Source organism: Dipodomys merriami, unplaced genomic scaffold (assembly GCF_024711535.1).
Source record: "Dipodomys merriami isolate MVZ:Mamm:240054 unplaced genomic scaffold, mDipMer1.0.p SCAF_2, whole genome shotgun sequence".
Classification (NCBI taxonomy): Eukaryota; Metazoa; Chordata; class Mammalia; order Rodentia; family Heteromyidae; genus Dipodomys; species Dipodomys merriami.
This window is the reverse complement of record NW_027203381.1, coordinates 80779386-80804440: the sequence shown is the minus strand read 5'-3', so window position 1 is coordinate 80804440 and position 25055 is coordinate 80779386. Positions and strand designations below refer to the sequence as shown.

Genomic DNA, 25055 nt, shown 5'->3' with positions numbered 1-25055 from the left:
AGAGAGAGAGAGAGAGAGAGAGAGAGAAAGAGAGCGAGAGCACGCGCACACGTGCACACTAGTACTAGGGCTTGAACTCAGGGCCTTTGCATTGTACCATAGTTTTTCCCACTCAAGGCTAGATGGTACTCTAAACACTTGAGCCACTGCTCCACGTCCAGCTTTTTGCTAGTTAATTGATAATAAGAGCCTCATGGACTTTGCTACCAGTCTGGCTTCAAACCAAGATCTGAGGACCTTGTAGCTAGGATTATGGGCATGAACCACCAACACCTGGCTCAAAGGTCATTTTTAGAAGGGCAAGATCTTTTGTTGCTTCTTCCTTTCTTCTTTCTTTCTTTTCTTCTTTCTTTCTTTCTTTCTGTCTTTCTGTCTCTTTCTTTTTCTTTTTTTTATTCCTTCCTTTCTTTTCTCTCTCTTTTTCTCTCTCTCTTTCTTGACATTTAGTACTTCTAAAGGTACAGGATTGTTATAAAGTTTTGAGATCTTGATTGTCTTCTGCCTTCTGATGCATTTGAACAAATTCCATATCTTCAAAAAATACTACAATTGATCTTACATCTTCCTCAATATGCTAGTAAATACTTCCATAAACTATCGTCTACATATTGTGAAGTCAAGCAAATTATTCTTATTGGTCATAGTGGTTGATGGATATAAGGGAGAAGCTAGGAGAAGGAATACTTGAGGTTGGCTTCAAATATGTGCTCCTCCTACCTTTGCCTTCCAAATGCTGTGCTACCACATCTGGTAATTTTTATGTATTTCAAGAGTTTGAAATTAGAATGATCAGATCTAAAAGGGGGTTGTGTAGGAAATCACCTTACTAGTGAAGATAATTGGAGGAAAAGAGAGAGTGGAGAAGGAAAGGGGGGGTTAAATAAGATTACAGTTACAGTAGGGGTGTGGATTAGGAGAGTAACCTCGAAGGTTGCCTTCTATGGAAAGTTTGTATACATTTGGAGAGTGTTTATGTCACTGAAATAGTATCACCCCTTTCATCCAACTTCTCTATTTATTTGCTCTTTCTCTTTGCCCACTTCCTTCTGTCCTTTCCTGTTGGCCTCTGGGATCTGGGCCATCATACTGAACTATCCAGACAGACCATTGTTTACTTGTTTGATCCACTGGCTGTTCCAACACCCTGTCCCACCACCCGCATGCCAAAAGCCATCAAATTAACAGCAACATTCACAATCACTCTTAAGTTGTGCTGAAGCCCCAAGGCAGCACTACAGAAGTGAAAGGTGATTCAGTAATAAATTCTTCCATTGTTCAGTAACAGCAGAGGCTAACCAAAACCTGTCCATCAACATAAGCAGAAGTAGAAAATCACAGTTAAAATTTGAAAATGTCTGTGTAAGCATATATATCATCATTTCTTCCCTGATCTGTTGCGGTTAGTCAAGTTTTGCATTTTGCTTTACATTTGCATTTAAAGCACTTTAGAAGTCTGGAAGAAAGGAAAAAACAGCATAAAGAAGGCCTCTATCTGAGTGACACTTTGCCTCGAAAGAAAACCACACCGTCCATCTCCCCACATTTCAGCAGTGCTACCATGGGGAGAAGCACCGCCCCCAAGGTAGGACTGGAAGAACCAAGGGTTCCTTTACCCAGTGTCTTTTCACCAACGTGCTGGGGCCTGGAAGAAAAAAAGCTTATGATAACATGCATTGGATTTGCTGTGTGGCAGACATCATGACTAGCTTTTCTCTGCTATTCATAGGATATTTAGAGTTACATGTTCTGGGGATAAAGAATGTGGTTGCAGGTATTTTCATTGTCCCAATTTACACACCTGACAGGCCCCTGGGATAGCTGCACCCCAGATTTAGAAATAAGATCAGACTTAAACTCCAGTCTTAGGACTCCAGCAGTAACAGCCCCAAGTGTTTGTTGGATCAATTTCTACATGTTTAACACTGGGCTTAGCCCTTTATGTGAGTAGTCTCATTTTAATTAATTAATGTATTTATTGTGGTGGTGTTGAGGCTTGAACTCAAGGCTTCACTCAAGTGGTTGAGAACCACTTAAGCCTCATCTTCACTTCTGGCTTTTGTGGATGGTTCATGGGAGAGAAGCTTCTTACCAACTTTCCTGCCTGGGCTGGCTTTGAACCTCAATCCTCAGCTCTCAAGCATGGACCACCAGTGCCTGGAAAATAGTTTCATCGTAAAACCTAGCATCATCAGGCAATAGAAATGTTTAGTGATTACTGTGTCATTCATATGTATGGATAGCTGAGGTGTAAGAAGCTAAGTGACCAATGCCAGAGCTTTGAGCAGTTAATTATGCTGAGATGGGGGCCCATGGGAGTCAATGTCTGTGCCCCCCCCCGCCCCGTTATGTTCTACTGGCACACCCTCTGGCATTTCAGACATGGAGGACAAGTCAAATGAAAGATGAGAAGACTCATTTTTCTCTTTCTTTTGTTTATTTTCTGTTGTTGTTTTGTTTGGACCCAGGGTTCAAACTCAGGGTTTCAAGCTTACCCAGCTTGCTTGCTGGGCTATCAACTCCACCACTTGAGCCATGCCTCTAGTCCTGCTTCTTACAGGGCATTTTGGAGGCAGAATCTTTCAGATTTTTCTGCCTTTGGCTTGAAAACGTGATCCTTTGGATCCTAGCCTCCTAAGTAGCCAGGGTGGCAGGTACGTGTCACTATCACCCAGCTTAAGCAGGGAGTTCTTAATGCAGGAGTTACTGGCCCTTCTTTGTCCGGAATCAAAGGAACTTTGTTTTCATTTATTTTTTTGTGGATGTTTCAAGTATATTTTATTTATATTTATATTTAAAGCATACCAGTTGGGTATTAGTGTATTTCTCCAGTTTTCCATTTCTTGCAAAACTGGAGGTCAATAGAAATTGGTGCATGTGAACAAGTGTAGGTCTTCGTGGGCTATTGCATGGTATGCATGCATTCCTGTCCCTGTCTCTGCCCTCGGCTCCTAATGCATGAAGAACTTTCGGCCATTCACGCATGTGCCAATAGATAGCTTCTTCCCCCACTGGAGAAGTGCTGTGACATTAAGACTGCCATGAGTTTCTTAGGAGGAACAGTGACTGGCCTTGGCCATCTAGTATCAACAAATGGTACATGAAGACCTACCTTCTCAGTCCTCAATACTTAGATAGAAGCTGTGGAAACAAGGATGTGACCATTTTCTGAAGGACACTTTGGGGTGATGTTTGCCTGACATGTTCCCTCCTGATTATCACAGGCTCACATGCCTCTGGGGCAGAGCAACAGCTGTGGCAGCGTGCTGCCACACTCCCTGGCAACCATGACCAAAGACTCAGAATCTCGGCGGATGCTCAGAGGTATGTACCTTGCCATTACATAGAGTGGTCTTTTGAGAAGCTTTAAAATTTCTCAGGGAGAGGGAGTAACAACAGAGTTGGGGATATGAGAAAGGGGATCAATTTTACTCATCTTTTTTTTTCTGGTGGTGATACTTGTGTTTGAACTTAAGGTCTTGCACTTGGTAGACAGGTACTTTACCACTAAGCACACACCTCAAGCCTTTTTTTCTGTGTGTGCTGGTTATTTTTAAGATAGAGTATCACTTCCTGCTGGGCACATGCTTACACTACAATCTGCCTGCTGTAGGCTTCCATCATAGCTGGGATGGAGACTACTGTGCTCAACTTCTGGCTTCTAAATACATTCAGGGATTGGATGGGCTGGAAGCCATACTTGTGAGAAGGCTAAAATTCAATTTTGACTGTTGGGCTTCTCTGCATGGTGCTGGGGGGGTGGGGGGGCGGAGATAATACTGGTTTTCTACCAAGGGGAAAATATGTGCATGTATATGTATACACACACTCATATTATACAAATATATACTTATATTGTGATACATTAATACAGTTAGAGATACTATACATAAAAGTTTATGTGTATATTCATATAATGGGTACATATGGGTATATGTCAGATATCACTTGCAGGAAGTTTGTAAATGATTACTAGAAATGGTTTGACTATTGGGGGTGGAAATGATGGTGGTCAGAACTCCAAAAAAAATGCAAAAACAAATTAATGAAACCTATAGCATTTATGAGAAGTTTATAATTTAGAAGACAGGTTTTTCCTTGTAATATTTAAATAAAATGCATTTGATGGAACTTCTCTTTGTTTTCCGTAATTTCTCAGTAGGCTAAAAATATCTCCTAATTTTGCTAAATAATAAGCATAAGTAAGTCTTTGTATTTTGACTTTGATTTATCACTGTGAACATATGAATCGAGTCTTATTTTCTGTTGAAGAATTTTTCTTTCTTTCTTTCTTCTATGCTATGAATAGGCTTCCTTTTAAATGTGTTTTACCAGTGAGTAAAGACATCAAAGTGTAGCCTGGCCAGTGGAGCACACAAGGCCATTCAGAGCACACATGCTTTATGTGTTGCAGTGGCACACTGGGGAAGACTGAGCACACACCAGGGAAATTGGGAGGGATCACACATGATGGAAAATATTTCCTTAAAGTAGAAAGCAAGAAAAACTAGACCTTTGCACTAAGTGGATAGACATCAAACTCTAGAGGTGTTAACATTATCCTGTAGGAGGATTTTTATGAGAACACAGTGAATCTGAAGGAATATTTGATCTCTTGTGCTTTGAATCCATTTTTCTATGCTAGCGTCATAAAGGAAAGCTAACCCAGTGCTCCTAGTTCACCTAGGGACATAAGATCCACAAAGCCATTATTTGCTTTTGATTTATCTCTGTGCTCTCATTCTTGATGAACATTATCTTTTGTGTTCCTGAGAAGACTGAAGCTCCAGTCTTTGCTACAGCTTTGAGGCTGATGTTCTGCTAAAAGTTTCTCAGGACTCTGAATGGATGGCTTCTGAAAAAATAGAGAACAGTTATAGGTTTGCCAACACAGAGATGATTCTTCTGAAGCCAGCTTGCTGCTTTTGGCTCTTCCACCTAGAGGAACAGTGATCAGGGAGACTAATTCTTAGAGGCATAGCAAACGACAAAGTTGGCAGAATTTTGCACGAAGGCTGAAGAAATGGCTCACTAGAACTAGGAAGAATGAATCATTTATACATTTATAATTTTTTTACTGGACTTTTCATTCAAATAGAAAATGCAATTAAAACTACAAGGTTTGGGAGGGAAAGAAATGTACCTAATAAATTTTCCTTAACTCAAACGTTGACTTTTTCACTTCTTACGTACACATTTAATTTCCATGCACCATTTTTTTTTTTGCTGCTATTCATAATGGATGCATCAAGGATGTTGGTGTAAGTACAGCCTTCCTTAGCTCTGTTTGCATAGCACTGGCAAAGTGAGCCAGGCCAACAAAGAAATTTGAGAGCAGAGATAAAAGTAGAGAGCAGTTGCAACGATCATTGGCTTTTGTACAGCTTGTCAACTATTTCAGAATGAATGCAATCTTTGTTCTTTCTTTTTCTTCGTTGTTGTTGTTGTTGTTGTTAAATGCAGGAAGGTCCAGGAAAGGTATGATAATCTCCTTGTGTGGTGTTTTTGTTTCCAGCAAATATGAAAAGGTCATTGTCAAGTCATCTTTAGAAGTGATCAGATTTTATGCTTTACCATGGTGGATTATTTTTTTAGTTCCTTTGACACAATAAAGAAAATATTTTTGTACTTTTGTGAGAAACACAATGCTGAGGGCAGCTGCTTGTTTTCTCCTGACAGCTGCACGACTCTCCTTTTTTGGGTTTCTATCCCAGAGTCACACCATGCAAGAAATACAAAGCATGAACTTGGAAGGTTTAGCATCTACATAAGAACAGTAGGCAGTGGGGTGTGTACAGGCTAAGTGTGAAACTGAACGTCCCTCTCTCACGAAGGCCAGGTAGAAGTAAATGAGGAAGGGGACAAGCGTGACGAGGGAAGGTTTTAAGAACGTTCTGTTTATTCTTTCCATTGAAACTTATTTAATAAGACAGTTTTAGAGGACAGTGAAGAAAGTTTAAATGACTGTCTTAAATCTGTATCCTGGCGATGACTGAGGCTAGGTAGTTATCTATAGGATGTTTAAAAACTTGTTATAAAATTCCATGGACTGTGCTTCAAATAACAGAATGGCATTTTTCAAGCGTTGGCTCTTACAAACTATTTGCTATTGTCTGCGTGGAGAAAAGAGAAGTGTTCATTGGACACAAGTTTGTTTTTAATGCTTTGGATTGTCTGATGGATGAATACAGTAAAAAATGTTTCCGTAATAACAAATCTTTCTTTTTTAACTAACTATGCATGTATCATAAAGTCATTAAAAAATTCCTTCAGTTATTTTTTGAAACTTAGATTGAGTCTAAACCTGTGAGCATCCTTCAGTGGTTCTTTTGGTAATGTTAAAGCCATCAGAGACTGCATGTTGGAAGTACTATATATTTTTCTGTCCTCTCACCATCTTTTCTGATCTTGTAACTTTTTCCTTTCTCCATCATTTCCCTTCATTCCTGACCTGTCCTGGCCTTCATCCTTCTATGGACTATCATTAGGAAGAACGAATTCTTCAGCAGGTGAGAGGCCGAATTGTCACAAACCCTGGTTAGTTTTATTCTTTAAGCCTAGGTTATGATTTTAAGTCCTCGCACTTTCTATATGAAGGCCCAGATAACCATTGAAACATACATTTGGTATACATTGACAAAACTTTACATATCTTACAATAGTTAATTTATATAGTCCCTTTTGGGTCCAGAATTCGTAGAGATGAGCTTTAGAAATAAGACTGATGATAAATTAACCTTGTGAATCTAAACTGCTGGCTCTCTCAGGCAAGGAGGAGAGTTGGTCTTGTTTTGTAGAGTGTTATGAGATGAGCTTTAGATATAAGGTCTTGCTTTATAAATCTTATCAATTGCTCTCTCAAGCAGCTCTCTCTATTAGAATGGGAGGATTTGGGGCATTTTCAAGGTTGCTTTGATTTTGTAGTTGCTTTTACTCTGCTGAACATTATTCTGTTCGTGTAAATAAAAATAAAAACAAAACCCAAGTAGAGTTGGGGAGAGGAAGGCTGTCCTTTTTTTTAAGTCTGTTCTTGTGCCTCACTCCAAACAGTCGATGCATTCCATTTCCTTATTTAGCCACTAGGATCTTTGGAATTTACAGAGGAAGAGTGTATTCCATTAATGCCAATTTTGTGGACTCTACATGCCAAATAAATTGTGTGAGTAGGACTTCAAATCATCCTCCTTGACAGTTAGCAGAGTGGGGTTCTAGGCCTGTAGCTGCTTCCTCCCTAGAACTCCAGCCAAGTCCTTCTTTAGTCCCAGCCTCTTCTGTGGTCTTTCCTGTATGGCAATTTGTTGTGCCTATGGATGACCAAGCCAGAGCCCAAATCCCAAAACAAGTTCTTCAGAATGCAGATGTGAGGGCCATGCCCCTGTTATAGAAGGATGGATGAGGTGTTCCCTCAGTCTTAGGATCCATTTATGTAAAGCACTTTGGGTGAAAGTTTTAGCAAGGATTTAAGTATAAAAGGAGAAAGGAAGGATAAATAGAGCATTCCCTGCTTCCCATACAGAAGATAGGAGTTAAAGACTCAAAGGGACAACTGTTATTTGCTGCCTTTATTCTTTTTGAGCTGGTGGGGGGCGGGCAGGGGACAGGATGCATGTGGTCATGTCTTTCTAACAATCTCAACCATTAGACAATGGCTTCTGCGTGGATAAAATGGGTGAAGCCCACCCAAAAATAACAGGGAGCCTTCCAGACTCCCTTCTGGGAGACAGACATACTTTTTATTCTTTCAGTAAGACAGATGTAGCTAGTCCCTCCTCTATCTCCTAATCTTGTAATTTAACATTAGGAAGGAGATATGCTAGGAGAGGGGAGTTTATCTGCTTTTTCAGTTTTCTTGCTTGGACCTTTAAGGCAAACCTTCCTCTCACACTGGATCTAGGGGAGATAGAAGTCCTGCATTTGATAGATAAGCTCCTTAGCCATAGGAGCTGTCAATTAAGTTGCCAAACCAGGTAAGGTGCTTGACCTGCTACCAAAATGACTAGAAGTTTCTTGCAGATGTAGAGGCAAACCTTGGCACACAGCAAGTTGGTGTGATGAATTTATGTTCACCATATACATTGGGACATCCTTGTGCAATCTGACACATTGGACTCCTGGTTGGCTGTCACACTCACCGGATGTCATTTTCTTATTGTGTGATATTTTTGAAGAAAACAAAACAAAGAGAAACCACAGCTCTAGAAGATCTGAGAGGCAGAGCATATATATGCAGTTACTTGAAGAAAAATGTTCACTATCATTCGACCAACCTCAGTATTAGTCAACCCCTGGGACAGGCTTTTTCTGGTTGTACAAAGCTGAGGAGATGGTGGCCAGGCACAGGTCGCTGCCTGGGATATAAATCCTCACACTGTCTTTGAGGGATTTTCTTTTTCTTTTTCATATTCCAACAAGGAAATGTCTCCCATGTAGTTCTTCCCAATATGGAAGTTTCTTATGCCACAGCCTCAAAATCATACGGAAATATTCACATGTAACCTTTTCAAACAATGTCTGTTTTTCTTCTTTTCATAATGAGTATTAGGAAACAATTTGAAAAGAGCAATTAAAAATTCCAAGAGTTCAACTATAAAAAGTAAATATTTGAATAATTATTTACTTTGCCTTTAAAAAAAATAAAAGCACAAAGCTTAGGAAGACACTGGCTTGATGTAAACTTTCTGCAACAATAGTTTCTTGAAATGAGTTTTTAGAACCAAAACCCAAAGTCATCCTCAAATATAAAGACATGGCAAAAGAAAGAGAGGGCCTTTTTTTTTTTTTTTTTTTTTTTTTTTTTTTTTTTACATTGCAGCCATGGGAAAATAGCATTTCAGTTACATCTTTCAGCCATCTTCTGAGGTACATCATGGACTTTAGAATGAATATGGAAAACTGGAGGAAGGCAAGGAGAAAGGTAGCATTATCAAAACAGTTCCAAATCACAAAGTGGCTTAGTTGGCCATTATCTCAGTCTTTGTCCTTGGAGAAATTCCAGAGCAGTTGTTTTCACTTTATTACTGTAACGGAACTGGATCGAGATGGTCTCCCAAATTTTCGGCTTTCTCTGTAAGATAAGACCTTATCAGTGGGAAGAGCAGTTTGCCTTCCATAAGGTGCTTATCAGTGAATTTCCTATTTCTTTTTCTTTTTTTTTTTTATCGGTAGTGGGACCTGAACTCTGGGCCTGGGTGCTGTCATTCACCTCTTCAGCTCAAGGCCAGCACTCTACCACTTGAGCCACAGCACCACTTCCAGCTTTTTCTGCTTATGTGGTGCTGAGGAATCAAACCCTGGGCTTCCCTCATGCATGCAAGGCAAGCACTCTACCACTGAGCCACCTTCCCAGCTCTGAATTTCCTATTTCTTGAAGCCCAATGTGAGTGCAAAGAAACTTCAGCAGAGACTAACACAGATGAAAGGTCCAGATACAGAGTTTGGGGACTTTTTGTTAATTCACAGGCTAAACTAAAGCATCTTTTAGGCTTGCCTCTTATGTTACTATAATGATCTTCAATCCAGTCTCCCAATGTACTTTTATGTTTTGCATCTTTCTTCAGCTAAGTAATATATGGCTTTAACATATAGGTGTTTATAATTTATAATGGCAGATTAATAAAGGAAATTTAAATTCCAGAAACACGTTCATCTGAAATATCATAGTTTCACTTAAATTTCTAAAACTGCTCCAAACACTAATGGCAGGAAACTTTGTATGAAGCTATGGAAACAGTGGTCCCATAATGCTTTGTTAAGACACCAGGAATGAGAAAACCTTTAATCAGTTGCTGAGGAAGCAATTGAGATAGACAGATAGACAGACAGACAGAAATGAACTCCCTTCCCATAGCTTAGTACACTCCTTCCCCTCTCCAAAGCTTAACATGCTCCCTTCCTAGGCAACACTAAGCCCATTTAGTAAAGGCAATAAATAATCAGTCTCCAACCTCCCTTACCTTGGGATGGCACTTCTCTGGGGCAGCTACCACCATAGAAGGCAACAAGAGCCCCTTAGAGTGACCTTCAAGTCTGGGCAGTTGCAGGATCCCTTATTTGGATAGCAGCCATAAATCCTAGTCCGCCATGATGAAGCCCCTGGTCCTCTCGTCCACACCATGGTCTCTGCCTCCTAGCCCTTTCTAGTCTCTCCTAAACCTCCTAGGTTATATGGGTCACTCACAATAGCAAGTGATTCTTCTTACTACTCCCTTGTGAGAAGGGGTTTTGCCGACCAGCAATAAATCTTTTATCTCTGTACCTCGATGTCTGCATGGTTTTCTAGCAAAGTCCAAATAATCAGAAAGATAGATTAGAATTACTTCCCTTCTGTCCTTAGCCCGCTTTTTGGACTATTTTATTGCTAATTAAAAGCCTCATAGCAAGATAGAGCAGCCAGGTGCCAGGGGCTCACGCCTGTAATCCTAACTACTTAGGAGGCTGAGATCTAAGGATCGCAGTTCAAAGACAGCCCAGGCAAGGAAAGTCCATGAGACTCTTATCTCCAATTAACCACCAGAAAACTGGAAGTGGTGCAGTGGCTTAAGTGGTAGAGCACTAGCCTTGAGTTGAAGAGCTGAGGGACAGCTCCCAGGTCCAGAGTTCAAGCTTCACAACCGGCCAAAAAAAGAAAAAGAAAAAAGAAAGAAAGATAGAGCAAAAGAGAAGAGGCAAAATTGAAATGGCTTAATTGTAAATTCTTAATATCCTTGGTACTGATTCCCTGGATAATAATACCTGTTTAGGTAGAAAAAATTTTTATTAAGGAGAAGTAAATTATAAAGAAAAGAAAATTAATGAATTGGGGATTTGTTTATGAGTATCAGCTTTGTGAGTATATGATAAAGAGAACTGAAAAATAGACAATTTGATTTGTAATGCCCAAACCAGCTATCAGAGAGCAGGCCACAATTTAGGCCCATTGCTTAATGTTGCTAAGAAGGGTAAAGAAAAGGCCTGGCACTTAGGGTGCTTTTGATCCTATTGATGTTTATGTTTTCCAACAGCTATTACCACCTATCTAACAGGTGAATGTTAAAATGGGGAACAGACAGTTATATGATACACAGTGAGGCAGAGGGGGACAACGTTCAACCATTTGAAGGGTTGATAGGCCTGAATCTTTTAAATAAGTGATTTGTAGAGAAACTGCTAGAGAGGGAAGGAGAAAGGAGGGAATGTGGAAAGGAGGTAGGAGGGAGAGAAAGAGAAAGAGAGAGACACAGAGACAGCATGTGACAGAGCAGACAAGCAAAGAGTGACAGAGAAAGAGACAGGCAAGCAGACAGACAGACAGACAGACAGAGGAAGAGACAGACAGAAAGAATGAATGCAGTTTGGATCCCAACCAATTAGTCAGAACAGTATGAGACACACTTCGCTCAACTCCTGTGCCAGAAAGCTCCACTTGCTGTTTAGTGGCCAGATTGAGCACTCCTGATTCCTGACATGTGAAGAGCATTGAAGAAGTATCTGACCTTTGACCTGCTGTTGCTTGCACTAGGCCTGGTTGTGCCTACACTTGAACATAGTTCTAAGAGGATTCAAGGCTTTCACTGGGTTTCTGGTTCATTTTCTTTTAAATTTGGGTGTGTGCTGCTGTATTATTCACAGTTGGGCTGCTAGTCTTAGAAATGAGATAAATGTGTGCCAAATGATCCCACTAGCACACAAGACCATTTCTTAGGAACTCTTGCTTGCTGTTTCCTTTGATCTGCTTGGCTTCAAAACAAAGTGAAGCAAAGGCCCCAATTTCAAATGCAGATGTTTCTGGTTGCTGTTTTGAGTCTGCACACTTACAAGATTCTAAGTCTGATAATGTAGGCATATTTACATATTTATGGCTCTTTCCTTAGGTTATAATCACCAGCAGATGAGTGAAGGACAAAGGCAGAAATCTGAATTTTACAACCGCACAGCCTCAGAGTCAAATGTCTACTTGAATAGTTTCCATTACCCAGATCACAGCTACAAGGACCAGGCCTTTGACACGCTGAGCCTGGACAGTTCAGATAGCATGGAGACCAGCATCTCTGCCTGTTCACCTGACAATATCTCTAGGTAAGATTTACTGATGGGTGGAATTTCTGCTTTAGAAAAGCCCCAGCTGGCTTCCAACATGAACTCATCAATTTAAGACATTGTGCAAAACCAAATTTCTAAGACACAAGATATGAGTCAGAAGAGGACAAACTATTAAGGAGACCCTTAAACATAGTATCTTTTCGCTGGGCAAGGTAAAGTTTGTCTGTAATCCCCTATCCCAGAGGCAGAGGTAGGACGATTGTAAGATGAGGTGGCCCGAGAAAAAGCAAGACCTTAGCTGAAAAACCGAAAAGATCTGGAGGGATGACACAAGTGGTAGAGAATTTGGCTAGCATTCATGAGGCCATGAATTCAATCTCCAGTATGGGGGTGAGGGGGAAACAATCATAGTAATTTAAAGCTTGTATGACTTAGCTAATCAGATATTATATGATTCATTTTTCTACTTAATCTTATTTCTTTACACTTGAATTTGGATATGCAGTGCTTCAATAATGAAGCACCTTTGTGAGTGGACTCCAAGCTCCATTTGCGCTGCTTTTGATTAAATGAAGAAATCATTTACAGTAGAGTCATACCTTCAGTGTTTGTTTTTTGGGTTCTTTTTTTTAAATCCTTGTGCCTGAGTAGAAGGAAAGCTTTAGCTCTTCTGTATATTAAAATATTTTTAAGGATTTAGCCATCCACATTTCTATTCATACACTAGTGCAAGCAAAGCAGTGTTGGGGAGTTAGAGCCACATCTGAATACAAACGGGTCCTAGTGTTTCTCCTTTTCTGGAGCTCTGCCAATGAATGCCCCAACCCCTAGTTTATAAAACCAAAGCCAGATGCTGCTTTCCAGACCCAGCCCTGCCTTCCATCTCATCTAGGACTTCTTACTGATGACAGGCTTAGCACCTCTCTCAGTACGAGTCTTTGACCATAATTTTTCTTCATGTCTCAGAGCATGAGCCCAAGATCAAAGCCGATCAGTGCTAATAAAGGCAACAGAAATTGTAGATTTCACTTCAGATTGCATTTACAGGATTATTCCATAACATGACCCAGCAGTTTAAGCAGAATAGAGATTTTTGTGTGGAATTTACCCTCAGTTACTTGTTTGCTAAGTCTTAAGACCTATTTTGTTTACAGTGTAAATAAAGATGCTGACAAAGCAAAACCAATGTCTGACTCGTGACTTTCCAGGAGTCACAATAATATTGTTTCAACACAAAAGGGAAAGGCACATGTCCTCATAACTAAGCAATTGTATCACTCTGCAAGTGGCTTTTGATGCCATAAGAAGCCACAAAACCAAGTTGGTGTCGCTAGAATTTCAGTGTGGTATTACTTCTTTCATAATTTGGGGATATTTTAGTGTAAAATCATGAAAATAAATTTCAGCTCAGTAGAATTTTAAGTCCTTTGTGACAGTCTTCAGGAAGGTTCAATGGATAAAGATAATGTGTAAAACAGTAGTATCTAAGTCAATGTGGACTGTACCAAAAATGTGTCCAATAGGGGTAGGCTATTGATGACTTTGTGTTGGAGATTGAACCCAGCGCCTCATACATGCTAGGTATATGATCTACCATCAAACTCCGTCCTCAGCCCAACTTTATTTTTTAACTTGTGATTTTTTTTTAAACAACCTAACAGTGAGTCATTGTGGATGTAAGACATATATATGATGCTACAGCTACATAATTTTGTGGTATTATCTGACCTCCAGCCACATAATACTTTCAGCTTTCTTCATTAGATTAATGATATTTATGCCTATTCCATCGAAGAAGTTGGCATTACCAAGGAAGAGGAGTAAGATTTCTCCACATAAATTCAAGATTTTTTTTTTAATTCTTGATAGCTAAACAGAACAGAACTCACTCTTTTGAACCTCTCCCAGTAGCTAATGAAAACAATAATAAGAAATCATGGTTTCCTCTTTCTCAGGAGAAAATGCCTTGCTAAAAATAGCCACAGAATAACATTATCAAGCCCAGCTTCATTATTAAGCTTGTAAGGATCCAGTCTTCCTAAAACAGCCCCTGTTGTCCAGAGTAGGCTTTGTAATGGGGCCAACAGTGCTGACTTTATTAGCCACATGCTCTGTGTTACTGTACATTTATCTTGTCAAAACAGTCTTGCTATAGATTTCAGTCATCCTGGGCTTGATTTGATCAAGTTATCTATAATCAAGGTTATCTATAATCAAGCAGACTCCGCTTATTTATTTTTATGTATACTTTGTGTGTGTGTGAGAGAGAGAGAGAGAGAGAATGTGTGTGTGGGGGGTGTGCACACACCTGCATGCACTGGTAATTGGGGCTTGAACTCAGAACCTCACTGTTTTATGTAGCTTTTTCCACTCACAGCTAGTGTCTATCACTGAAGCCACACCTCCACTTCCACCTTTTTTGCTGATTAACTGAAGAAAGAGTAACTTCAACTCTTCTGCCCAATCTGGCTTCAAATCTTGATCTTCAGATCTCAGCATCCTGAGTTGCTAGGAATACAGCAACTTTTATAAATTTCTTATATATATATATATATATATATATATATATATATATATACATTTTTTATACTTTTATAAATTTCTTTTCTGCTGGTTTAGGTCTTTTTCACCATGGATTTTGATTCCCCTGAATCCTTTTGTGCCGTTTCCTCTTTAATATGACAGGTGAGGGCTGCTTACAAAACTGGCCATTTACTGACTATTGCCCCTATAGGAGTCGTTTTTCAGTTATATCATCATTTAGTAAAATGGTCACATCTAAATTCATAATGGAAAGAGCTAGAGGATATACATTCCCAAGAGAATAAAATGACATCAGACCTTGGTGTCTTTTGCATCGAACTTCATTGGGGATCTTGTTGGGCTAGGATGTGGATCTTTAAACTAACAGGCCTATCTCTCACGGGCTACCCTTGTTAGACCTTGAAGGATGCATTTGGCTTTAGCTTTTTTTGAGAAAAGCCATTCACACTAATGTTGTTTTGCTAGCTTATTTTGGTCTCTTTAATGGCTGTAAGCCAATGTCACTTGGAGTTTTCAGAGCTGAATTGATTTGCCTCTTCAGGTCAATGACTTGTTAGTTAGTGTGTGCTTAAAATGTGTGTGCTTGAGTTTTGTCATACACCTCCCTTGTTCGTGTGTGTGTGTGTGTGTGTGTGTGTGTGTATGTGTGTGTGTGTGTGTGTGTTGGTCTGTGTCTGTGTCTGTGTCTGTGTAAGAAAAAGAGAGAACTTAGCAGTCTGAACCAGTATTCTTAGAAGGTCTTTTTATTGATTCAGTGCCAGCACTTCTAATATTGCCCGAATAGAAGAAATGGAGAGACTGTTGAAACAGGCTCATGCAGAAAAGACCCGGCTGCTTGAATCCAGGGTAAGCCTTGTATCTTCATCCCAGCCTGTGTTGCTGGTATAAGGAGCCTGGCTCCTGACTTCAGAAAGCATCTCTCCTTCAAGAGCCTAAATTAGTGTTGTGACCCTGAAGCCACTCAGCCTTTCTCAGGCTCCTTTCTTTTTTTTTTGGTCAGTCATGGGGCCTGAACTCTGGGTCTGGGCGCTGTCCCTCAGCTCTTCAGCTCAAGGCTAGCGCTCTACCACTTGAGTCTCAGGCTCCTTTCTTACCTGAAAAGTAAAGGCTCATTACCACACCATTTTCTATCACTTAAGAAATGTCTTGGCATAGACTATGTAGTGTTGACATTGACTGAAATGGATGTTTTGAACTGTACTTTGCCTGGAATGGCTGCTCTGTGGTTGGGCCAAGGAATAGAGAAGAATGGTGTGTCTTTAGGCCTTCTCCCTTCCTTCCCAGTTTGTGCTAACTGCACTATTTTAATATTTTAAAACTCCATGTTATTGTTGATGTATTTCAAGGCGAAAATCTAAGCTTCCTGAGGAATCCCCCAAATGCCTTTGCATCCTGCCTCAAGGGCACCTCCTTTCCTCTCCTAACTTCCCCCATACTTCCTCTGCAAACTTCAGCCAATAAGCTTCGCAGAGCAGCAGCAGGAATTGGAGGGACCTATGGCCCTCAGATAGAAGACCATGGTCCTAAGAAAGACTGAACCTCATGACTAGTGTTCATAACACTTTGTGAGGCTTTTAATTAAGAACAAGCTGTAGTCACCGGTACAGAATGACTACATAATGACTACATATAATCATAAGCAGGACTTATGACTTAAGACTAATATTGAATTGTTAATTAAATGTAATCATTGTGTTTCTGCATATATTGAAGCTTAGAAAGGTATGCTGAAGGCAATTATGAGATTTGTTAGCTTTTGTTATCTTAAGAGACTAGAATGCAAAACCAGAAATCATCCTGAGAGAATTTTGAGTTAGGTATTAGCTGGAGTTGTTGAATTATAATCAGTATGTCTTAAAATAATTGTTTTGCATAATAATTTTTAGGAACGGGAAATGGAAGCCAAAAAACGAGCTCTGGAAGAAGAAAAACGGCGACGAGAAATCCTGGAAAAACGTTTGCAGGAAGAAACTAGCCAGAGGCAGAAGTTAATTGAAAAGGAAGTAAAAATAAGGGAGAAACAAAGAGCACAGGTTTGTCATTTAATTCGAATTCATAAACATGGTATGCCCCCTGGTGGTCATTCTACAAAAGACAGCCATTTTATGTCTGAATGTCTTCCTTACCAATTAAAGGTACCCATAAGGCCTTCTTCCTTATTCCATTAGTACCTGACAGACTGATTAAGAGAAAGATGTGTGTTCACATAATAAATGAGTATATTTCACAACTTCTAGGGAGCGATCAATCAAATGACACTACTCACAGGCAATCTGTTGGTGAGAGAAACAACTTTTCTTATATTCTTTCTTGAAGCTACCTTTAAAGGAATATATTTTTCAATGGCTCTGAAAAATGCCACTGCATTGGCTGCTGAAAACAAATGCAATGCTTAAATAGTAAATCTGCCTCTCTCCCACTCCCTCCCTGTCTATCTCTCTGTCTCTATCCCTCCCTCCCTCTTTTTCCTCTCCCTCTCCCTCTCTTTCTTCCTCTCCCCTTGCCCCTCCTGAGGTTTGAACTCAAGGCCTCATGGTCTTGCTTGGCTTTTCCTGCTCAAGCCTTACTACCTGAACTACATCTCCACTAACAGATCTTTGCTGGTTAATTGCAAATAAGAATTTCTCAGATTTGTCTTCCTGGGATGGTTTCAAACCACAATCCTTAGATCTCAGCCTCTTGCGTAGGTTGAAGCATTGATATTTACCTTCCGTTTCTTGATTGTGTTGTTAGTGTTTTGGGTTGTTTTTCCTTTGTATAACCATTATTACACTGGTCACTCATTGGTTTAACTTCCTATCTTGGTCATAGAGATTTACAATGTCTGTCCTTATTACTATAGCTTCTTACATGATACATATTTTTCTAAAGATAATACAGAAAAGTATTACATTTTATTTAAAACAACAGAAGTAAAATATTGCTCAATATGACACAATTTAAAGCTCACATTAGCTTTATCAGAGTTAGCTACTCAAAGGCAAAGGAATAATTGCATAATTCTTCCTACTTGTAGCTATTTGACAGTATAGAAGTTGGGGACTGTCTTTGTGTGTTGTGAAGTGTCAGTAAGCCTGTGGGCACCTGTTTACAATCAAGTCCCACAGGTAAAACAGTGAGTAAAAGTGGAACATAAAATTTGTTCATTCATTCATTATCCCAACCTCTGCCAAATTCTTAGTGTTGGTTGTCCATGCCTATTTAGAATCTAAAGCCAAACCAAAAAAGCAGTTTTAAGCTGGATGCTGGTGGTCACAGCTGTAATCCTAGCTACTCAGGAGGCTGAGATCTGAGGATCTTGGTTCAAAGCCAGCCCAAAAAGAAAGATACCTATGAGATTCTTATCTCCAATTAACTCAAAAACTGGAAGTGGCACTGTGGCTCAAATGGTAGAACGCTAGATTTGAGCACAAAGAGGCTCAGGGATAGCACCCAGGCCCTGAGTTCAAGCCCCACAACCACCACCACCAACAACAACAAAAGCAGTTTTAATACTGATTATAAGTTTGACTTGCAGTAAGTGATTAGATCATTTTCCCCAGAACAAAACGGTAGGGTTGTTTAACTGTATAAAATAAACACATTTTAAAAATATCACCTTTGGTGATGATACATGCTTTTTAAATTAGATGAACTTTAGCCCTCCCCATTCATAAAATAAAGACATCTAAGTCCATACTTTTGGCTTCTAGTCCTAAACAGCTCATGATATTAGATCTAGCTATGATGCTACAGCTTACTTTAGCTTTTTTTTTTTTTTCAAAATGTTCATCTCTACCTTCAATTTCTATCAAGATGATAAGAGCTGATAGAAAGTTGATGTTTACAACTTTCAAGGTCCTCATGGGGTCTCTTCTTGTTCAACAGTGTTCAATAAACCATGTGAATCTGGAATTACTTAAGAAGAGCTGTTGTTGAGTTATAGTAGGGAGAATTCTTGGAAACTTCCCAGTAATGGAATCTTGTGTTCATGGAACAGCCCAGACAACTTCAAGCTTCAGTTCCCTGCATTTGTTAAAATGCTATCTCTCTGAAGTCCAGAAAATGACATTTTACTATCTGCTTCTCAGTCTTGAGACATTTATCATGAGCTCCCTGAATGACATTTAGTTCCTGTTTCTAAACAGTTTTGACCTAAAAGCTCTAGATGGCATGCCTTTTGCACTTTTCCAGGCTCGTCCTTTGACACGCTATCTGCCTGTCCGGAAGGAGGACTTTGATTTGCGCAGCCACGTGGAGACCGCTGGCCACAATATTGACACCTGTTACCATGTGTCAATCACAGAGAAGACCTGTCGAGGATTCCTCATCAAAATGGGTGGAAAGATTAAAACTTGGAAAAAACGTTGGTTTGTTTTTGATCGGAATAAACGAACATTTTCATATTACGCAGGTAGGTGATAAAAATGTTGTACTGGTATGTTCAAATTTATTACAAAGCAAGTACAATTAAAATTCAGTATACCTGTAGTTCCTCTTACTCAAGAATCTGGGACAGAAGGATCATGTGAGCCCAACTTGAGTCCAGCCTAGGTGGCAATGCAGTAAACACCCGACTCCCAAAAGAAAAATAGAAAAAAACTCTAAGGAACAGAAGCAAAAAATAAATATATGCAGTAGACATTCAGTATAAATAATTGGAAGTCATAAGTTAGTGGAGCTATTAGCCTCATAGATGTGCATTGTTTTGTATTTAGATTATAGAGTTTAATATGAGGAATTTCTTTTCTACCCAAATTAAAATTGTGGTAGTTTAAACAATATGAATTAAATTGATAAATTAAATTGATCAGAATGTGAATTGTCTACATAAACAGACATGTTGAATTGAAACCCCTTTGTGTAACTAAAAATAATCAAAAAAGTAGAATGAATAAGATGAAATAAAATATATGAATTAGTGTGTTCACGTTCTGAAATAACCTGAGTTCAAATATGTAGTAAGTAGAAATTTGCATTTTTACTTATTTTGAATTTATGTTTTTAAATTAAAATATAGCCAGAATATGGCCAGAAAAGGAGTTTCACTATTATTTCTTTCTATATGTTCTATTTAAATCCCACATGACGAAGCTGCCCAGGCTGATAGCCACTGATAGTGACAATAGTCACTGATAGTAAACTGTGGTTTGTCAACTACAGTTGCCCTTTTTTTTTTTTTGTCGGTCCTGGGGCTTGAACTCTGGGCCTGGATGCTGTCCCTCAGCTCTTCAGCTCAAGGCTAGCGCTCTACCACTTGAGCCACTGTGCCACTTCCTACAGTTGCTCTTTCAAATACAGAAACAAAATGTTGCACTGTGCTCATCCCTGCAGACCACCTCACCCAAAGATGTTATAGTAAAAGTTTTAAAGACCTTCAGACCAACCTGTTGCACACTTCTGTAACTTTCTTTTCTGTAAACTTCGTTTTGTTACCCATCAGCCATGTGGCTAATACCGCCATGGGTCTTCATTTTCCTAGCCTATGTCTTTCTGACCCAAGGAAATGCCTTTTGCAAATTAAAGTTTGCAGTGATGGGTTTTATTTAAAATTTTATCTTAAATATCAAGCCATGATTTGGACTCTGAAAGATCACTCACATTCCATCAGCTTTTTCTTTTTAATCATTTACGTGTGACATAACTAAACAGAGAGACCTAGGTAATAAATGCTGCCCAACGGATTCTCTTCAGGGCCATCACCTATTGGGGCTGCACTTACCCCCATGCCCCAACTATCCCCTTTAAATACCAACATGCACAGGGCCAAATGAGTCCCCACAAAGCCCTCCCGATTGCAGCTCAGGCTTGTCTACAAAGTCAATGGCCTTGTCTGTGCTCAAATCTATTGTGTTGTACTGGACCCTGGCCTCTGGCCTTGACCTCCAATACATTAACTGGGAACTTGAGGAGAGTCTCCTGCTGAGGCACAGGAAGTGGGTGTGTAAATGGAAGGGATAATGCTGTTGTGAGACAGAATGACTGGCTGGCATTGTCTCCTCAATGCATAACTGCATCATTGATCTCTTGTAAGGCTTTGAGACTGCTTTGTAACCAGCAAAATGTTCTGCAAACAAAAGCTTTGTTTTCCAGTTTTCTGCCTGCTTGAAACTGGCATTTACTTTCCTCTCCAGATCTTAGTTTGCACCTGTGTGGAGATAAAAAGTATTACCGTATTCTCATGAATGACTGCAGAAAATAGATACACAACCTGCTGTGTTACTGAAACTGGCTGGAATCCCCTGAATATGATATTGAAGCAATGTTTCCCAAGGAAAAGCAAGAGCAAACACACAAAAATATGGTCCATGGTCCAATGAGTTAGGGAGATGCTGCGTTCATTGCCATTAAATATACCAAGTCTGGGGCTGGGGATGTGGCAGAGTGATGGAGGGCTTGCCTAGCATGTGTGAAACCCTAGGTTTGGTTCCTCAGTACAGCATAAACAGAAAAGGCTGGAAGTAGTACTGTGGCTCAAGTGGTAGAGTGCTAGCCTTGAGCAAAAGAAGCCCGGGGACAGTGCCTAGGCCTTGAGTTCAAGCCCCAGAACCTACACAAAATAAAAAATTCAAAGATGAGAAAATATATAATGAAAGTCAAATCTCTTTCCTATCAGAAATTCTGCCTTTATTCCCCCATTAGGGCTGAAATATTCTTTCAGATTTTCTGTATTGATTTTTATGTTTTTCATTACATATATTAATAATATGTATGTTATGTATTCTAATATATGATTATGTTACATAAATGTAATTAATAATTATGTTATAATATGTGTACATTTATATGTTATAATATGTTACTTTTATACAGCTTAGGGCCAAAATTATTCAATCTCCTCATACCCTATTTTACACAACCATATCTCAAAATTGTTTTATTTTGGTTTTATTTTCTTTTTGAAACAAGGTTTTATGGTTATTCAGACTGAGCTGGGACTTCGTATGTAACCCAGGATGGTCTGCAGCCCTCCTGCCTTGGCCTCCTTAGTGCTGAGACTGCACCACCATGCCCAGTTTAAGATTATACAGAAACAGCTCAGTTGTTTCAGATTCTATTGTGTCTCTGAACTTTTATGCTCAAGATTAGTGCTCTCCACTTAAGCCATAGTTCCACTTCTGGCTTTTTAGTGATTCATTGGAGATAAGAGTCTCTTGGACTTTTCCTCCAGGCTGGCTTTGAACCAAGATCCTTATATCTCAGCCTCTTAAGTAGGTAGGATTACAGGCCTAAGCTACCATTGCTTGGCTGCATAAATAATCTTATACAATAAAGTTTTGAAGTGGAATTATTGAAAGAATATTTGCACTTCAAATGTTTCTTGTTTTACTAGTTGCCTTCGAACAAGGGCTGCCATTTGTTGTTACAATAGTCTCTTTTGCTGCTCTCTCCCTGTCCTTTTGATTATTCATTACGATCCTTGCAAAGTTTAAATCATAAAATATTTCAAGAACTAAGAGGATCACCATGTAGTAATGCTTGGTTAAAGTGTTGGTTGTTTTGTATGTTTTATTCATTTGGTAAACTAGATAAAATCTTTGGAAATGAAATAGAAAATACTATGTTTAAAGACATAACTACTGGCAGTTCAAAACTCTGTTTTAATTTTATGGGGGAAATCAAGCATGCTACACAAGTTTTACAGAAAAGAAATGTAAGGAAAATATAAAGTATAGATCAAAAAAGACAGTCTTGGAGAATGTGTGGGAATGATTTGTACAGGTACCAGTAGTATTTGTATTTTGAAGGTTAATTAGACAACCTGAAGTTTTTGGATGGAGTTTTTTGTGTGTGTGTGCCTGTAATAAGGCTTAAATTCTAGGCCCTATGCTGTTGCTTTGTTCATAACTGGCTCTCTACAACTTGACCCTGACTCTAGCTCCATTTGTGGGTTTTGTTTTGACTGCTATAAATTCACCAAAGAGTCTTAGACAAAGTCATCTATTCTCTTGGGTTTAGAGCTGGAAATAGTTTCTTTCTTTAAAAAAAACAAACAAAACAAGACTAATACATTAGCCTAGGCTTTTTAAATTAACTATTAGATAATTTAAATTGTGGATAGGTATTTTAATGATGATGATGAGCATGAAATTACACTTTCTTGCCTATCAGTGCTGATAAAATATTTAACATTCATCTATTTTTGCAGACAAGCATGAAGCTAAATTAAAAGGAGTGATATACTTTCAAGCCATTGAAGAAGTATATTATGACCACCTCAAGAATGCTAATAAGGTAAACATCAGTTTCGTAAATATCTGCAATTAGAAGGCAAATGAAGTTAGGGAAACATTAGTTGGGGATGTTAAGCAATTTAGATGTTGTGTTCTGGCATAACAGATTTGATCAGAATGGCACTGGGAAATTAACATTGAAATAGGTCCAGTGGTTGATTTTTCTGAAACCAAAAAAAGTCCTGGTGAAATGAGAAAATCGTCTGGATATATAAGTTTGAGAGATGCTACAAAATGACTCTGCAAGTGTTTGCAACAGAAGCTACTTTGTAGTTATGAATCGGTCATAATTTAGTAGAACTTTCAAATATAATTTTGTGTGTGTGTGTGCTGGTGCTGGAGGCTTGAACATAGGGCCTCCCACTCTTCTTTGGCTTTTTCTGCTCAAGGCTGGCACCCTACCACTTGAACCGTGCCTTCACTTCACATTCTGCTGGCAAATTGGACATATGATTCTCTTGGATTTGTCTGTGTGAGCTGGCAAACCAGGATTCTCAGATCTCAAGTCTCTTTATTAGCTAGGAGTACACATGTTATCTTCCAGTGCCCATAGGAGAGTAGTTATAAGGCAAAAAGTAACAGCTACAATTTACTCAATACCTCTTATTGTCTAGGTACTATGCTTTACAGACTAGCCAGTAAGAGAATTAGGGAGCTCTGGGTGAGATTTCTTGTTCTAAAAGGCAAGAAAGATGGTCAGTCTTGAGAAAAGTATTGAGGGCCAGGGATAGGCCTTATAGTAGAGCAAAAATAATACTTACATAAAAATACTTAACAGTGAAGAACTATTAAAAAAGAAACTTTAACATGTGTATGTTATTTAATGTTCTAGTTTCAAGATGTTTGTTAGACAGTCTTTTCCTCTTTGCATTTCAGAGTCCTAATCCATTACTCACCTTCAGTGTCAAGACACACGACAGAATCTATTATATGGTGGCCCCATCCCCAGAAGCCATGCGGATTTGGATGGACGTTATTGTTACTGGGGCGGAAGGTTACACTCACTTCTTATTGTAATAAAATGAAGCAATAGTCCTACTTCAGGGCAGACTGCAATAACTCTCACAAAAGTGAAGCCATAGTCAATCCCAGGTGGAAGACCTAAGAGCCCATCCTTTTAACTGTATGCACTCGGAACTCTTTTGCATTGAGAAGGCTTTTATTAAAAAGAAAAAAAAAAGCTTAATCATAAAGAGCAAATGAATTGAAGCTCCTATGAGAAACACTGTTTTGAGAAACTGCATCACTTCTACAAACATTTCTTATAACCTATTTTTTATCCATGGGTGGTGATTAAATCAACTAAACAGTTTACAAAATATCTGTATATATGTATTTGGAAATATGGGAATATGTTAACACCTAAATCATTAGATTGACAGTATTCGTGGCCTTTTTTCTGTTGTTTTCCCCCCCTTAGAAAATAGCAGTTGATAAATATAACTAAATAAGGACTCTAAGGAAAATATGTTTTAGGAATGTTGCCTTAAATTTCAAATACTGCACCAAAAACTAAAGACTTGGCGTGACTTCTGTTTAGCAGCAGTTTCAAGTAATGGACTGCACTGTGTTATTCTATATTTTAAAATGGTATTCTGATGTCATGAAGTACCCAGGAAATAGCTCTGCTCTGTCATCTCCAGCATAAGCTACTATGCCTGTGTAGTAAACCACTTCTGTATAAGAAGAATAATCAGGCACTTGTGGGTCATGACTGTAAGCCTACTTACTCAAGAGGCTGATAGTTGAAAATCACTGTTCAAAGTGAGCCCAGGTAGACAAATCTTGGAGACTTTTATCTCCAATTAGCCAGATGTGGAAGTACAGCTCAAGTGGTAAAGTGATCACCATGAATGGAAAAAGCTAAGCACTCAAGAGTGTGAGGCCCTGAGTTCAAGATGGTTGGGTTGTTTTCTTGTATTTGCGGGTGGGGGTGGGTGGGGGGGAGGGCGGGAGGGGGGAGTCTGTGGGTACTAAGGGAAAGCCATGTTAGACAATATCCTGTCACACTGTGCAATTTTAAAATATTTGGTGTTAGTAAGTTTTGCCAAATATTTCTTCATTTCTGGTGCTGAGAAAGAAGGCAGACATAACTAGTGTACTTTCAATTGTCTGATTTCTCTCTTTGCTATGAAGCACACCTGCTGATCACACTCTCACATACAATACTATGAAATCACTTGTCTGTTTTCATCAAAGAACAGAACCATTAAAATACATGTTCTCAGAAATGGTGTAGTCCTATAAAAAGCAAGCAACACCAAACATCATATTATCTATTGC

General features: G+C 39.1%; 1 protein-coding gene across 6 annotated transcripts in view; it reads left to right on the top strand.

Annotated features, from left to right (window-relative positions):
• The window catches only part of Phldb2 (pleckstrin homology like domain family B member 2), a 196633-nt gene extending 171935 nt beyond the window's left edge, over nucleotides 1–24698 (top strand). For 4 of the 6 annotated variants that reach the window (XM_070030271.1, XM_070030269.1, XM_070030270.1 and 1 more), the window contains 8 exons: nucleotides 1442–1582; nucleotides 3222–3321; nucleotides 11847–12051; nucleotides 15315–15405; nucleotides 16446–16592; nucleotides 18733–18952; nucleotides 22688–22773; nucleotides 23649–24698. In XM_070030271.1, coding sequence (XP_069886372.1) covers nucleotides 1442–1582; nucleotides 3222–3321; nucleotides 11847–12051; nucleotides 15315–15405; nucleotides 16446–16592; nucleotides 18733–18952; nucleotides 22688–22773; nucleotides 23649–23789 — 1131 coding nt within the window. In that variant the 3' untranslated portion in view covers nucleotides 23790–24698. Of the gene's footprint in view, nucleotides 1–1441; nucleotides 1583–3221; nucleotides 3322–5460; nucleotides 5476–6485; nucleotides 6507–11846; nucleotides 12052–15314; nucleotides 15406–16445; nucleotides 16593–18732; nucleotides 18953–22687; nucleotides 22774–23648 lie in introns of all 6 variants that reach the window. The other 2 variants (XM_070030266.1, XM_070030267.1) reach the window with 1 other exon arrangement.
• The last annotated feature ends 357 nt before the right edge of the window (nucleotides 24699–25055 follow it).